Source organism: Sinocyclocheilus grahami, unplaced genomic scaffold (assembly GCF_001515645.1).
Source record: "Sinocyclocheilus grahami isolate Dianchi unplaced genomic scaffold, SAMN03320097.WGS_v1.1 scaffold90.1, whole genome shotgun sequence".
NCBI classification, from domain to species: domain Eukaryota; kingdom Metazoa; phylum Chordata; class Actinopteri; order Cypriniformes; family Cyprinidae; genus Sinocyclocheilus; species Sinocyclocheilus grahami.
The window spans coordinates 1085761-1100971 of record NW_015505269.1 but is presented as its reverse complement, the minus strand read 5'-3'; the positions used below and the strand labels follow the sequence as shown (position 1 = coordinate 1100971).

The window sequence follows — 15211 nt, the reverse complement described above, 5'->3', positions numbered from 1 at the left end:
TATGCTTATGCGCTTAAACAGTGTTGGGGGAATCTTCTCTCTATTATGTACATTTCACCACAGGTAACATACTATCCCTTTTTAACATTAAGATGTCAATAAAATAATTCAAGAGCGATTTAATACATTCCATTGCACCTTGATTTTTCACATTTGTTCATAGACTGAGAAAATAAAAAAATATGATTACTAAACATAGCAACTTTATTTAATTACAAACATGAAATCACAAAAGGGGTTTAAATCAAAAGGAAAAAACATGCATTGCAGTAGGTTCAAGACTCTTTAATACTACACAAAAGAAAAACTACACAAATACTTGTGTTGGGTTTTCACAATATAGTGGCCGGAAAATGGGATTTAAAAAAAAAAGGATCAAAATGCATTATTGTCAGCTGCACAGCTTAACAGTACTACAGATTGCAGCAATTTGCTGAACCCATAAAGATTACTTACCATAATTCATTCTTCAAATGTTCTCACTGGTTTGAATGTAAGTGAATTAACTGGCAACAACATAGAACCCTTTCAGTTTATACACAATTGATCAGAACAAACACCATCATCTAGTAAACCTCCTCAGTGGGTTAATAATCTCTATAGCTTCTGCAATTAATAAGGAATAGAGCAAACCCTCTTCTGGCACTGTTTTCCTTGTGTTTGCCATCTAATTTTTTTTCATTTATCTTAATGTTGAAAGGTTACAAAATGATTATACAACCTAGCATCGACTAGTGTCAATGGATGAACGGAACTGCATAAATGAAACAAAGAGATTTTCCTTGGCCCGTTGCAGACCAGGAATATTTATTTTAGGTGGACACTCAGTACACATGTACATTGGCCTTTACATAAACCATACAAAACAATGAAAAACTTTTGTGAAGGTACAGAGGGTGGGGGGGGGGGGTTGAGTAAAATGGGGCCACCTTAGACAGCAGGTTCAGGCTGTCGTACCACCTCATCGAGTTCAGCAATGAAGTTTTTCAAGTCATCAAGGCATCGCTCACGGATCTCAATCAGGTTCTCTTTCAGTGGGTTCTGCAGGGGCTTTTCTAAGCTGGGTTCCTTGGCCACCAGCATCTTCACCACCATGCCAAACGTCTCACAGTCCTGACGATAGACCTATAAAACAGCCCAATGTTTGAAATTATACAGCAGTAATATTGTCCAACATGTACAATGTGCACACAAATGTCATTGGCAATCCCCAATCACTGCATAACAATGTATGTTCATGTCTAGTTACTTAGACCTCATCAAACAAGGTTCCTTAAAGTGTGTTGAATGTGGCACTGTAAAATGTGATTTTCTTTTCCATTTAGCTTTCTAACCAACATAAAAACACGTGCCTTGACAAGCTCAGACAACAATTTCTTGATGATAATTCATCCTGGAGCTCACAATAAGATTTTTTTCCCTGCTGAGCAAACCATTCAGATATGTATTTACCCTGTTAACATTTTCATTGGCCTAAAAAATAAATGGAAAGTTGCATTTAACATTACATTTTTAAGCAGCAAAGATGCCGCATTAATCTAATTGGAAACAATACACTCTGCTTGTGCTTTACTTTTCTGGCAAATACATTATGTTCTCAATCACGACAGTCTCAAGACCCATCTCATAGAACAGACCATGAAAGCATCTTAAATCTAACTATTTCTGTTCACAGAAGACATGGGGATGGAGAGCTGTTTTGTTTTGTATTTGGGAGAACATTCTGCCTTTCTGATCTGCCATCCAGACGATAGAACTAAGCCCTAAACCAAAACTCAGAGCTCAGTTCTGTTTACTGTGGTTGGATAATCAAACACTTCTGGACATCAAAGCAATGCTTCAGACCCAGGGGAGTCTGCATAACCTCTGCAATTACCTTCACTCACACACAGCCCTCAGGACATGTAACTTATAGCTGGAGATCATATCTTGAAATTGGCTCTAAAATTTACATCAATAGACAGTGATAAACTAAGACTGTCATGACTAAACGATGGCAAAGAGCAACACAATGCACCCAACCAAAAAGAAAGAAACTGATGGTTAAACATCTCACCAGTTTCCAAAATGGCCCTGACATTACATAACCATACAACAACATCTGGAAGTACTTAATATATAACAGGGGCATAATTAAACAAAAAAAGACAATGCATATCTTCCATGGTTCCTGCTACCTGCCCCCACAAGTCTGGAAAAGAAATGTGGCCACCCAACTACTTGTGCTGACTAATAATTTTTGCAGTGAGCTCCTCATTAGCTTCTAACATAAGGGCTCTTTCCCATGGCTGAGTCAAGTTTTAGTAAAATGAGATCACCTGGTTCCAGGAATCACCAAGGCCCACACACAAAGCCCAGAGTTCTTGTGTGAGAACTGCCTCTAATAGTCATTAAGTTGAATAGGTTCAATGAGAAGACTCTAATAGTCAATTAGAACATTCCAGAATAGAATGGATAAATGATGTAGAAAGGAAGTACTCCGTAGCCTGAGGCTGCAGGTTAAGAGACCGCAGTTAAATAGTCAATCGGTGTGACTGCTTAAAATGCATTAACGCTCAGCAAATAAACCTGGTTGCTGGAGCCTTGTAGCCTATGTGCTATTTTAAAAAAACAGGTTGAAAATAATGTTAGCTATAAATTTAGATCAGTACTATATACTTAATAAATAAGGGTTTAAACTAGTAGTAATATGGCAGCGGTAGCACTGCTTGCTTTTGCAAAACTTGCTGCCACAATGTTAAGTTGTGTGAAGTTTCCAGGATGCTATGTGGTTGCTAAGGTGTTTTGAACATTTTTTAGGTGGATGTTTACTGGTCCAAGCCAATAGAGCTCGTGCCTAAAGGCGAAATCACAGCAAAATTCCAGACAATTTTTGTCAGACAAAAAGGTTTATTGTTCACAGTCAATATGCACTCTTGAATCTGAAGTCACCGTTTGCTGATATAGCGAGTTGGCGTGAAAAACTTGAATGAGAAATCTGCATGGGTGAATTCCAAATCGCACCGATTTTCCTATTAAATTACCTCTATTTTAACTGAAATTTTAGTGAGCAACAGTAAATGTGATCACACCTTTATATTCTCGGATATTTAGGTCATTAAAGTCTTTCTTTTTTTGTGTGCCTGTTTTCGTGTATGCCAGACGTAAAATCTTAAATCAGATATGAGTTATAGATCCTGGCCCTGCAAGAGAAAGTCAGGGATGATCTGAAGCAGAGGTTAACAGGAAGTTCTGAAAGACCACTATTTTTTAAAGCAAATTTATTCTATTTGCAACACTTTTTCTGCTGCTTTGTAATGATTAAATTAAACATTTTAATAGTATCAATTGTGATTCTAATTCATTTTGCTATGCTATCATTTTATGAGATAACCTTGAACATACAAAGCCACCATAGCCACACTGAGATTAAATAATTCTTAACAATGCCAAGAATAACATACCAGATACTGGTTTTAAATGTAACAGTGCAAAAGGTACCTTAATTCACTGTATGTAGGAATGTGACAAAATAAGAGTTTTGGAAAGAAATTAGAAATATGATAGAGCATATGGTTTCAATAAGGTTACCATTAGATCCAGGGTGTTTCATTCTTGGCATTCATCCAGAAAATTGGAATATTAAAAAGGATAATCAAGTATTGATAGATATGTGCATTTTACATGGCAAAAGGCTCATGGCCATTTATTGGAAAAAGACAGAAAGGCCTACCACAACTCATTGGTTAAGAGAAATATCTTCATGCATTGCAATGGAAAAGATAACCTATATGCTTAAGGGTAAACAAGCTAAATTTAAGAAAATCTGAGTCCATTTTTATGATTTATTGAATGTAGGGATATTAACAATATAATAGAGGATCAAAATTCTTGATTGGGTATTTAAATATATTTTAATGTGCATTATATTAACCCCTTATAACTGTGGTTGTTATTGTTTGCAATGGATTATTAAATCTAACTTCCAAAGTACAGACTGTATTAACCCTTTGTTGGTTTTGTGCTTTACACTTTTTATGTAATATGAGCCCCTAGCGTTTGTTTGTTTTCTTTTCTTTTCTTTTCTGTACATAGTAAGTATTGTTACAGACACGGTATGTACATGTGTCAGTCTTGTGTTTCAAGAAAATGTAATAAAAATAATATTACAAAAAAAAAAACAATGCCAAGAATGCTGGGAAGCGATTTCCTAGAGTATGCTCTACTTCCATAGACTTCCTGTGAACCCCACCTCTGTTACCTACACAAACAGGAAAGCTGAACAGGACCTAGAGAGTGTGTGTGTGTGTGTGTGTGTGTGTGTTCTTGTTCAGCCTTTCATGTGCCATTTTTGTATTGTGGGAGGCTGATTCCTGATTCTGGGTAAAGATAGCTGAGAATTATTCAGGAAGGGCGGGAACGAAATGGAGGGAAAAGTGGGAAAGTATCTATACACTAATAACTTTCAGAGTGGTTCAGCGAAAGTTCAGTTCTAGTTGTGTAAGTCCAAAGTTAGGTTTATTATATAAAAGCTTTGAGCATAATGTTTTGGCGTGTGAAATTTCAATATATTCATCTGTACGCCCAGCAATATGGAGTAAAAGTAACATTAGTTAAATGCAATGAACATCTCCAAAGAAATAGCTTGTTAATTGAACTGTCAAGAAATTTACTGTACATACATTCGCATATAGATGCCCCCAAAAACCACAAAGCACTAATTTACAATCCTAAATAACTGTTAAGGATGCATATTCGCCTTAATATAGTATACCATATTATGCCTATGTTCTGGAACAAGAGCATAGAAAACCTAAGTATAGCAAAGCATCATGTAAGGGTAATGGTCTTTAGGGGCAACTGTGTATCAGTCTATTATTTTATTTGATCTGACATTTTCAGATCAGAAACATCAAACGCGATTAAAGAACGGAGGAATCAAACATCCCTGATGGACCTCAAAAGCCTTGCTTCAGACCCAGATTAAGCCTCACTGTGGACTGCAGAACAATCACAACAAAGATGCCCTACTTACAATACTTTAGCAGTAAGGAATTCAGTTTCGTTAGAATCACACGGGCTCATCTGTAAAATAAACGTCTTGCTGGTCAAAACAAAACAATCGAGAGCCAACTAGATTCCTCTTTGAGCTTGACTTGAACTGAACTTGCTTAAAGTATATGCTCTCTGCCAAGATGAAACATAATAATAAAAAAAGAAGACCATAAGACTGAACAGATAAAAACAAAAAACAAAAAAAAGTTTAACCATAAATTATACTTCTTTGGTGTAACAATTTTGAAGAATTGTACTGGTCGGTCTTTTTCATTTAATTGGTCCCCATGTGTATGAGGCTTTCACGCTGCAAAATGGATGCAAAAGCACAATAAAGAATCAAAAGTGGTCCATGACACTATACTTCAAGGAAGTTTCTGAAGCCATATGATAGCGCATGATAGAAACAAACTAAACTTGAAGTCATTATTTACTGAATTCTTCCGTAAACCGTTAAATGTTGTGAACAGATCATTGAGTCAGTGTTGAACTCAAGAACCAGATCAGTCCAACTCATGAATTAATGATTCAGATAAGTTTTGAGTGCAGAAAACAAAAGATTAAACATACAAGAACAATTCTTTGTTCAATCACATAAAACTCTCATGTTTGAATCAAGGAGATCAATGGCTTTCTTGCTTGTACGCCATCATATGGTTTCAGAAGACATGGAAACTAGCTCAAGAGTCATACAGACCATTTTTATGATGCTTTGACACTTAAAATATTTGAGTGTGTTATTATCAACTCAATTTTATTGCATGGAAAAGAGCAACTGGCGCATTATTCAACATTTCTACTTTTGTGTCCCACGACCCATTAGATGTATATAAACCAAAAAACGTGCTGTATAGTGCATGCCAGCTAAATGTTTGTTGAAAAAAGGTAAAGTGCAGAGTGTAGAGATGGCTAGACCAGATTGAAGGAGAAGCTAAACATCTGGTGGACACTTAAACATAAACAACACACACTTTGTGAAATAACAGGCTTTGGCCTGAAAGGCATCCACACAGTGTCACTGAAATATGTGCATTCAGGGCAAATCAAAACACACTTCGACTTCCACTTCAAAAGAAGTGCAGAAAAAAATTAAATCCTGAACAAATTATAAAAATGTAGATCTGTCAGTCATTTATGCTGGAAAAGATGCTTAAGTGATCGAGAATACAAAGAGCTATTCATACACTAAAACTGATTCAAAGGGCTTCCTGTGAAGGAAAGCTTAGCCATACATAAAATCTGATTTGTTTTCGATATGTAAATAACCCAATAAAGCTCAAGGTTGGGTCAATAGCCAACAGTTAAAATTGTGCATCGTCAGCAGCTATTGAGCCAAAGGCTTGTGTTCAATAGGAGGGCTGGCTCACCACTCCTGTGGGATCCCATCTTTCATTTAATAGGGCCAGTAAAGAAGAGGAAGAGAGAGCAGGAACTTTATTACGATTGTTCTGAACTTGTACAGAAAGCTGAGACAGTGGGTGTTTTACCTTTGTTTCTCCATAGTAAATGTGATGATCAAAAAGGAAAAAGACAAAATACATGCAAGTGGAAGTACTCAGAAGTACTCAAAATGCTCTTTTAAATTATGTTGTTGAACATAATAAATGCTGTACTCTTTCAATGCTTTAAATAACCTAAAATGTAAATAGTTAAACTCTTTCTGGCAACCCTATTAATAATATACAGCATCCTGAAAAGGAGGCATTAAAACAAGTATGTGGCCATTAAAAAAAAAAAAGGCAACACACTCTCAGAACTATGGTAAGAAAAGCTCACAAGCGATTTTTGGCATTTCTCAAACCTTCTCAATTTCCCGAGCCTTGGCAGCAATAGCTTGAGCTCGTCGCTCTTGAAAGTCGTCCATGACAGAGGAAGCTTCATCTACGGTGGGTGGAACTTCATCTGTGGGCCCTTCCACCGTTGTCATGTCCTCCTGCAGTACACAGGACAAGGCACTTTTAAAGGCTAGATTAATCCAGAAACATGCTCAGAGTAAAACACCCCAACAAATGCTGGAAATCAACATTCAGGAAAGTCCTGTTTTCTCCAAAACAGAAAAGAGGCAATGCAGAACAACGTCATTGCATGACAGAATGGAAACAAGTCCGAAAAAAAAGTCTAACAAGTTGGCTCTGTCTATTTAGATCTACGACTTGGACCTACTTGGATACTTTTTGTCTAAAAAAAAAAATGAATTGCCCAACACTAATTAACCAAACTCAAACTAATAACAATCATTTGATCTAAGTGGGGATAGAAATATATTTAAGACGACCCGCAAAGGCATTACAAACAAATTTGAGCCCACCGCAGCAAAATCATCTGTTCTTTGTTCTTCAAAGAATGAATCCCCAAAACAAGTGTGTTGAACTTAAGAGACCGCCTATCAGGCCGAGTTTACACTGGCAAAGCCTTTTCATCTAAGGCACAAGGTTATGGCTTATGCCCCATGAACAGAGCTATGGAAGAAGATCAAAGGCTGAAGGACCGAGACGTCCACCAACCAGAACAACTTTCATCTGTACATGGTTCAGAGGTGAATCTAAGTGACCAAACAAAAGAAACTCACACAGGTTCTTTAAGGCATTTCATGTTGTGTTGGCTTGAAACTGAAGCTTAATTCAAGCATTCTTGAATCAAAACACTGATTGAATACTGGGACAAAACAAAAAACAAAACTGAAATATTTGTATATGTAATCGTATATGTTTGGGTGCAACCTCCCACTTCTGTTTCATCAAAATGTGTTTTTCCTTTCCTATCACTTAATATGGGCCACCATCAAATACAAAAATATTGTGTTAAACATCTATCAGTTTACATATTAAAATGTATATATTCATAATAACTTTATATTTATTATAAATGGTAAGATTTTATTATAAAACAATTTATATATAAATATAACATTAATATACAAATAATCTTTTATAATTTATAATAGATACATTTCATTTATTATAAAAAAAACTTTTAATATATTTAAAGAGATTTTATATAAAAAGATTTTTTTAATATTTTTGAACATCACACATTTACAATACACCGTTTAATTTTTCTGGTGTTGCTAACTATTTATTCTACCTACTTAAAACGATTAAAAATCCTGAACAATTTCTTTACAATTTGGGTGACAGAGCTGACATATTACATTTGTGACACTTAAAATGCACACACAATAACCTATTATGAAATTATTAAAAAACTAAAACTATAAACTAAACTTAAAAATAAATTATTTTTTTCTCAAGGAAAGCCAATGTCTTGGGAATCAGTGAAAGAACTAGTTTGCATTACAAATAAAAGACTAAAATATTCACAGAGGAGAGTAAAATTAAATTAATTATTTTCTTTTTTATTTTCTTTATTTAAAAATCAGCAAAATATTGTTGTATGTTCACCATGATTATTCTCAGATTCGGTTCACCTAAACACAAAAAAAGGAAAAAGAAGAGAGTACATGAGAGAAACAGCTAAACCAAATTATTTTAGGCTCTCAGTGCTCCCTAGAGTATGTCCAGAGTGCTCCGAGCCTCCGATAAGATCTTGTGATAAAGCCGAGAGTTGAGTTAATGGATTTCTCCCTCTTTTTTTTAGCCTTGCTGCGGCTTGGGTGGCCCAATGATGTCCATGACTCTCCTTCAGCGACCCGCGTAGCTTTGTGTCAGTAACGTGCTTACAGTCTGAATAAACACGTCACGGGCCGCTTGCCTTTCATACGCCAAACAGGACCCTTTAAAACCCATCATATGGGAGAGAGGAAAGCGCAAGCAAACAGCTTTTTAAAAAGAAGGAAAAAAATCTCCAGTTTTTTCCACCATCAGCTGAAATTGCTGGCATGTCACACTTATTATTTTAGCGGATGAAAGGGAGTGTTCTGGTAAGCACATCTGTTTGGGTGTTGTGCGTGTGTGCGACTCACCTTAGTGGCTGATACGGAGCTATGGGGCGAACCGTCTCGTGATGCACTCACGGAGGGGCCGGGGGGCCTTTCCCTGTCTGTAGAAGATGAAAGACTGGGATCAGAACACAAGAAACAAAGCATCTGTTGTAGGACGCAAGCCAACAATGCAGCTATAGTTTGGACATGGATCAACATCCCCCAGAAAGCCACGGAATATGGCCTTGCTTGACTCATTTGGTGCCATAAACGTTTTCACATGCTGGAACGGATCCTGCTCACTTTCCGAACATCCAGCTGGCATGCAGAACCAGGTGGTTCCCTCGCTGCCGATCAGGGCTCTTCCCTGCAGGCAAACCACAGCCAGGTGCCTGCAGTGTCACCCCGTGACCCTCTCCGTGTGAGCTGTGGGCTCAACACCTACGGATTCGTTCGGCGAGAGATGAAGGAATGCTCGCTAAATTGATTTGGAGCAGAGAGAAGCCTACAACCAGAAGTTATGTTTAGATTTACACAGATTTAAGATTCCAATCTAAATCTCCTTGCGACGAATGCATGGACATCAAACATCTGGCAAAGAAAAGCAAAAAGGGAACAGATGAAAGCTAGAGAAAAAGGAAAGGTTTAGCAATCAGACACACTCCTGTGGACTTTTTACGATCCCCGGCCAAAGGAAGTGAGAGGAAAGCAGACAAACAAAATGAGGCTCTACGATGGTGCGATTAGCAACGCTTTCTCTCAAGTTACTGTGACTGTGGGTTGACCTTTAACTTATAAAGCAAAGCGAAACAAAATCTCCTTGTGTGTGAGCCATAAACTTTCTTTATCAGGATTTAAGAGGAATATGATTTTTCTTCATGTTTTGGTTTCCAAAATATTCATATAAAATGGTACCCTGGTGACTGAATACCTAGGTACACTAACATTCAAAAGTTTGGGCTTTTTTTTTTTTTTAAAGAAGTTAAAACTTTTAACCAGCAAGGATGCATTAAATTAATCAAACAAGAAAGTAGATACATCTATAATGTTACAAACGATTGCTATTTTAAATAAATATCGCTCTTTTGAACTTTATATTCAAATAATCAGTGTATCAGTTTACACAAAAACATTGAGCACCACAACTGTTTTCAATGTTGATAATATTAAGGAAAATTTATTGAGCACCAACAGAGCACATTAGAATGAAGACTGGAGTAACAGCTGCTGAAAATTCAGCTTTACCATCACGGGAATAAATTACATTTTAAAATATAAGATAAAACATTTATTTTATACAGCAAAAATATTACACAATATTAATTATTTACTGCATTTTTCATCAAATAAATGCAGCCTTGGTGCACATAAGAGACTTACTTAAAAAATAATTTTAATTTGACCAACACCAAACTTTTTAGCAGTACTATTATCTCCATGCAATTTATTTATTTTTCTTTGGAAAGTAGTCAACTTTATTTATTTGGAAAGTAGCCATGTAATTATTGGAAAAATATAGTCAACCAATCATTATTGCAAAATAAACTATCAAGATGATACAAGACCCCACTGTTGTGTTTATTTGTATACAGTGATGTCTGCCTGTATGATATTAAGTAAAAAGATGAACATTTATATTATTAAATTTTTCTCCATAAGTTCCATTAAGCTATGTTAAATCTTTTTAGCAAAAAAATATTTTGTTATCAGGGTTCCCACTCTTTCATGAACACCAGATTCAAGGACTTTTTCAAGCACCATTTATTTTATATCAAGCACCTATCAAATTCACCCCCCAGCATATGTAGTGTCATGAAAGACCTTACATCACTTAACATTTCACTTACACTTAACATTTACATTAAACATTTCAGAGTAATAATGTTTTGAATGTGTAGGTTTCATAAATTTAGACCGCTTTGAGCAGTTGTGTTCAAAAGAATTTAATGAAATCCATTGAAGTCAGTACTGGTAATATTCAAATTAAATTTCTAAAATATTGATAAAATATGCATCAAACTGATTGTTGCTGTAGTTCTTGTACCCAATTTAAATTTGAAAGAATTTCTAAATTTTTTAATTAATAAAAAGTGTTTAAATGTTGTAATAACATGGTAAAAGCTGATAACATTACAAATTTGCACATTCACTCAAAAGATACGTTACTCATTAATAAATAAACTCAAGTCAAAATAATTTTGTAAATTACTTTATTGTAAATCCCTTTTTTTCATCTTTGACCTAGAGGAATGCAGCTCAAACATGCAGCTGCTCAAAAAGTCAGTATTTTTTGAAAATATTTCATGAACGATGTGCAAATCTGCAAAAAAAAATTAAGAAAAGAAAAAAAAAAATGCAAATGCTTTTCACTAAGCTGTTTTTCCATTTTTTTCAAGTTCTACATTTTCTCGTTAGCTCCGTGTTGCACTAAGTTTTGGGAGCTAATTTTTAGTCCATCTCCTATCCTGAGAAGTGTGTCTTGCAGAGACTGAAAAAAATGAGCTCCTAAAACTTACTGCCGGATTCTGGAAGATAAATTCTTCAAACATCAGTATTTTTTGAAAATATTTCATGAACGATGTGCAAATCTGCAAAAAAATATTAAGAAAAAAAAAAAAAAATGCAAATGCTTTTCACTAAGCTGTTTTTCCATTTTTTTCAAGTTCTACATTTTCTCGTTAGCTCCGTGTTGCAGTAAGTTTTGGGAGCTAATTTTTAGTCCATCTCCTATCCTGAGAAGTGTGTCTTGCAGAGACTGAAAAAAATGAGCTCCTAAAACTTACTGCCGGATTCTGGAAGATCAATTCTTCAGACAGTGGTACAAGAGGATGTGGTGCTGGTCCTTCACGAGTCACTCTCAACTTATCTGTCCATAAAGCCTATAAAAATAGTCTTCATGTATTTCACAACACTTCAGCATGTTATTCTAATTAAGTGAGGGTCATTTTTAGGATTTTTTACCCAAGCAAAGTCTCTGCGAACCTGACACCTTGTACTTCTGGAGACTCCATTGTAGGTTGCAGTTCTGGAAAATAGTGGCGCTGGAGACTAAATGCTTCCTAATGGTTTCACACTTAATTCTTCACATGAATTCTTAATTCTTTTGCAGTTAACGTTTGTCTTTTCTTCTTCACCTGTTTTTTTCTGACCTCGCTGTCCCAGTGAGCATTTTGCTGACCAATGGTCATGCCTTAACTTTGACATTTCTGTATTGCATTCGTTTTTAATATTTCTCATGGGGATTTAATCATTTAAATCAGTTAAATCTATATAATAATTATGCACACACTGTAAGATGTGCTCCCTTTACACAGAGTGCCGCTATATCTCAAAATTGAAAGCGCAATTGAACAGCAAGCGCTTATTCAAATGCGATTTCAATACCCCGCATATTGATACGGCTCCCTGATGCGCAAAAATTATGGGGTTAAAGCAAAAAAAAAATATTTTGACTGAATTTTTCCTCAGCCAAACCCCATTCCATAGTCATACCCATCACACACCCAGTTTAAGAGCAGTGTTTGTCTTCTTGTAATTAGGAGCACTTGTCCTCCTAATTTAAAAACTTTAGGAGCACCTTCTGATCAATAATCAAATTCTGATCAAGAATTAGCCTTCATAATACGAGCTGACATTTGACTCAAAGTGATTTCAGGGGCATTTTCTTTTTACCTTTGTAAATGCATTTTTCTAATTTTATTAAATGCATGCAGTGTTTCCTCTAGGATTTTTTCCAGCTGTGGTGGCAGGTTTGCGTTTTCATGTGGACGGAGATTTTTTTTTAAACGGAAGAAGGAAAAACTGTTTATAAAAATACACGTGTACATGTGGACATGGCCTTATTTTAACTAAAAAAAGACAAGTAAATAGTAAATAATAAAATAAGAACAAATAAATTAATGACAATCAATAGCACAAACAAAAACAATAACAAGAAATGTTTTCAGTTAGGTCTAACTATAATCTATACTCAACTGTAAAATAACACTGGGTAGTCTTCACTGTATAATGAAAGGCAGCAGCAGGTTTATTTAGGCTGCGGTCTCTTTAAGACCAGGCAAGTCACTGATTTTATCACTGAATCATTAATTCAATTGATTTGTTTGAACAGCTGATTCATTCAAGAATTAAATCTTTATGTATAGGTAATCATAAATCACCGACTCACTAGATTCGTTCAAAAACACTTTCATTCATGAATGAAACTCGACTGCCTTTGCTTTTAGAGATGCGCAACGGCTACATTTGGGCGGCATTATGCTAATATTTCCACATAGTGAGGTAGATATGTGGGGGCGTGTTAGAACGAGCCGTTTTAGGGGGGCGTGGCAGAGTCTTAACTTTGATAAAGAATATCTCTTTGGTTTTGAGACTTTAGTCTTTGCAACTTCAGGGATCTTATCTATGCACAATCAGCTTGTAACACTCCAAAGAGAAAGCAAAACTTGAAATCGCATCATATGACCCCTTTAAGAAAACTGTCCCGCTCAGGTCTCTAGGCTGCACGTCAACACAGGTTTTTTTTCCCCCGCGCTCCCCCATCTCCACCCACAATCATTAGTGCCGCTTGTTCGGTCTTTGACAGAACATATAGGACAATTTTTTAAATGGAGCCATAAATACAATTTATTTCAAATTTAATTCAAGCACTTTCAAGGACCTATGTTTGTTTTCAAGTACTTTCCAGGCCTTGAATCCATATGTCTGAAATTCAAGTACTTTCAAGAAGCGTGGGAACCCTGTGTTACAGACTAAATGACCATTTTTCTAAATTTAATTCATGCGGGCTTTCTGATGCATAATTAATATGACCGGATAATCTACATGCAACCAGAATGACAATGTTTTACTCACCCGGTCCCCTGCCTGGCCCGAACGGCTCCTCAAATCCTGAAACACAGGAAAACATTTTTGTATATCAAAAAAAAAAAAAAACCTGTACAAAAACTGTATTTTTTAGTGAGCAATAATTCAGGTGTTTTTGATGCATTTCTTTGATCAGTATTAGAGGTTACAGCATATGATCCCATGCAAGCCTGCTTCATCTTTTCACAGCAGCATAGTCTTGGGACGCTCACTTGGGGTATGTCAACCCAAAACACGTGCATCCAATATTGGCTGCTCGAAGCGTCGCTCTGGAGCTTATTACTGAGGATCTCATTATAGTAACAGAGAACAGCGAAACAAACACAGATGGGAGTCTTTATTAGGACAGGCTTTGTGTGACATCATCTGTGATCGGAGGTCTGTGGTGGACGCTTGGGTACAGTCATGTCCAAGCCTGTCTATTTTCAAACACGACAACTCAAATCAAACCTTTCTGGGAAGCATTTAGGACATTTATCTAGTTTATAGGAGAAATAAAGCAACCAGGGAAGGTCTTTCCACTCTGCAGCTGGGCGTATTAAAATGTGCTTGCGTGCAAATTAGTCAAGAAAGCCTTTAAATCAATCAACAGGCTTTTACATGTTTCAAATAGTCCACGTCATGTCAAAGACTACACTTCAAGCTGTGCACTGACCCTTTGTACCATCTAGAGTCTGTGTGTGTGGGAGATCCCGCCAATGAGATTTCTCCAAGTGAAATGCAGACAGGTTTGGCAGACTGTCTATACCTGTGAACACCACTGGCATTAAACAATGTTGAGTTGAGGTTATGAACTCCATCACGCATTATTATACATGTGTGTATAGTAAGTATATACACTTCCATTCTAACCCCAAAATTTTGAACAGTAGTGTATATAAATCAAAACCAAAGAAATACTAAGTAGTGATTGAACAGGCATTTTGACTGAAGATTTTTCATACTTTTCCCCTGCTGAGGCGGGAAAGGATGCACTTTGCCCCGCTCTGGTGAGTAGCTGCGGCTGCTTATGCTGGACCCTGACCGACTGTGAGGGGAAGGGGGGACATCCCGCCGAGCTGGAGAGCGCTCGCGTACTGGAGGGAACGGCGCCTTTCTTCTCAAGTTGTCCCGCTCCTCCCTGTAAGAGAGATGAGCACAGATAAGCAAAGTTTCTGTATCTGTTCCCTAGTAGAATAGCATGGGGCATTTTACTTTTAACGTATCTGAATACAAACCCCCGGTCCAGGTTCATTATGGCCTGCATGAGGGTGTCATCTCCTGCATCAGGGGCTATTGCAGGTAGAGACCTGGGTGGAGGAGGGTGAGCACCCAGGACTCGAGCATTCGGGGGAGGACCTGCACGACTGCTCGGTCTGAGGCAGGAAAAGAAAAATAAGAAATATTTGCATTCACATTATGGATAAGAAATATTAAGCATACTTTTTGGGG

General features: G+C 36.6%; 1 protein-coding gene across 1 annotated transcript in view; it reads right to left on the bottom strand.

Moving 5' to 3' along the window:
• Positions 1-270: 270 nt before the first annotated feature.
• The window catches only part of LOC107587147 (periphilin-1-like), a 25974-nt gene continuing 11033 nt past the window's right edge, over positions 271-15211 (bottom strand). Inside the window, exons 6-11 of the mRNA XM_016274812.1 lie at positions 14998-15135; positions 14725-14900; positions 13769-13804; positions 8957-9033; positions 6836-6967; positions 271-1125 (exon numbers count right to left, since the gene is read on the bottom strand). Coding sequence (XP_016130298.1) covers positions 931-1125; positions 6836-6967; positions 8957-9033; positions 13769-13804; positions 14725-14900; positions 14998-15135 — 754 coding nt within the window. The 3' untranslated portion in view covers positions 271-930. The remainder of the gene's footprint in view (positions 1126-6835; positions 6968-8956; positions 9034-13768; positions 13805-14724; positions 14901-14997; positions 15136-15211) is intronic.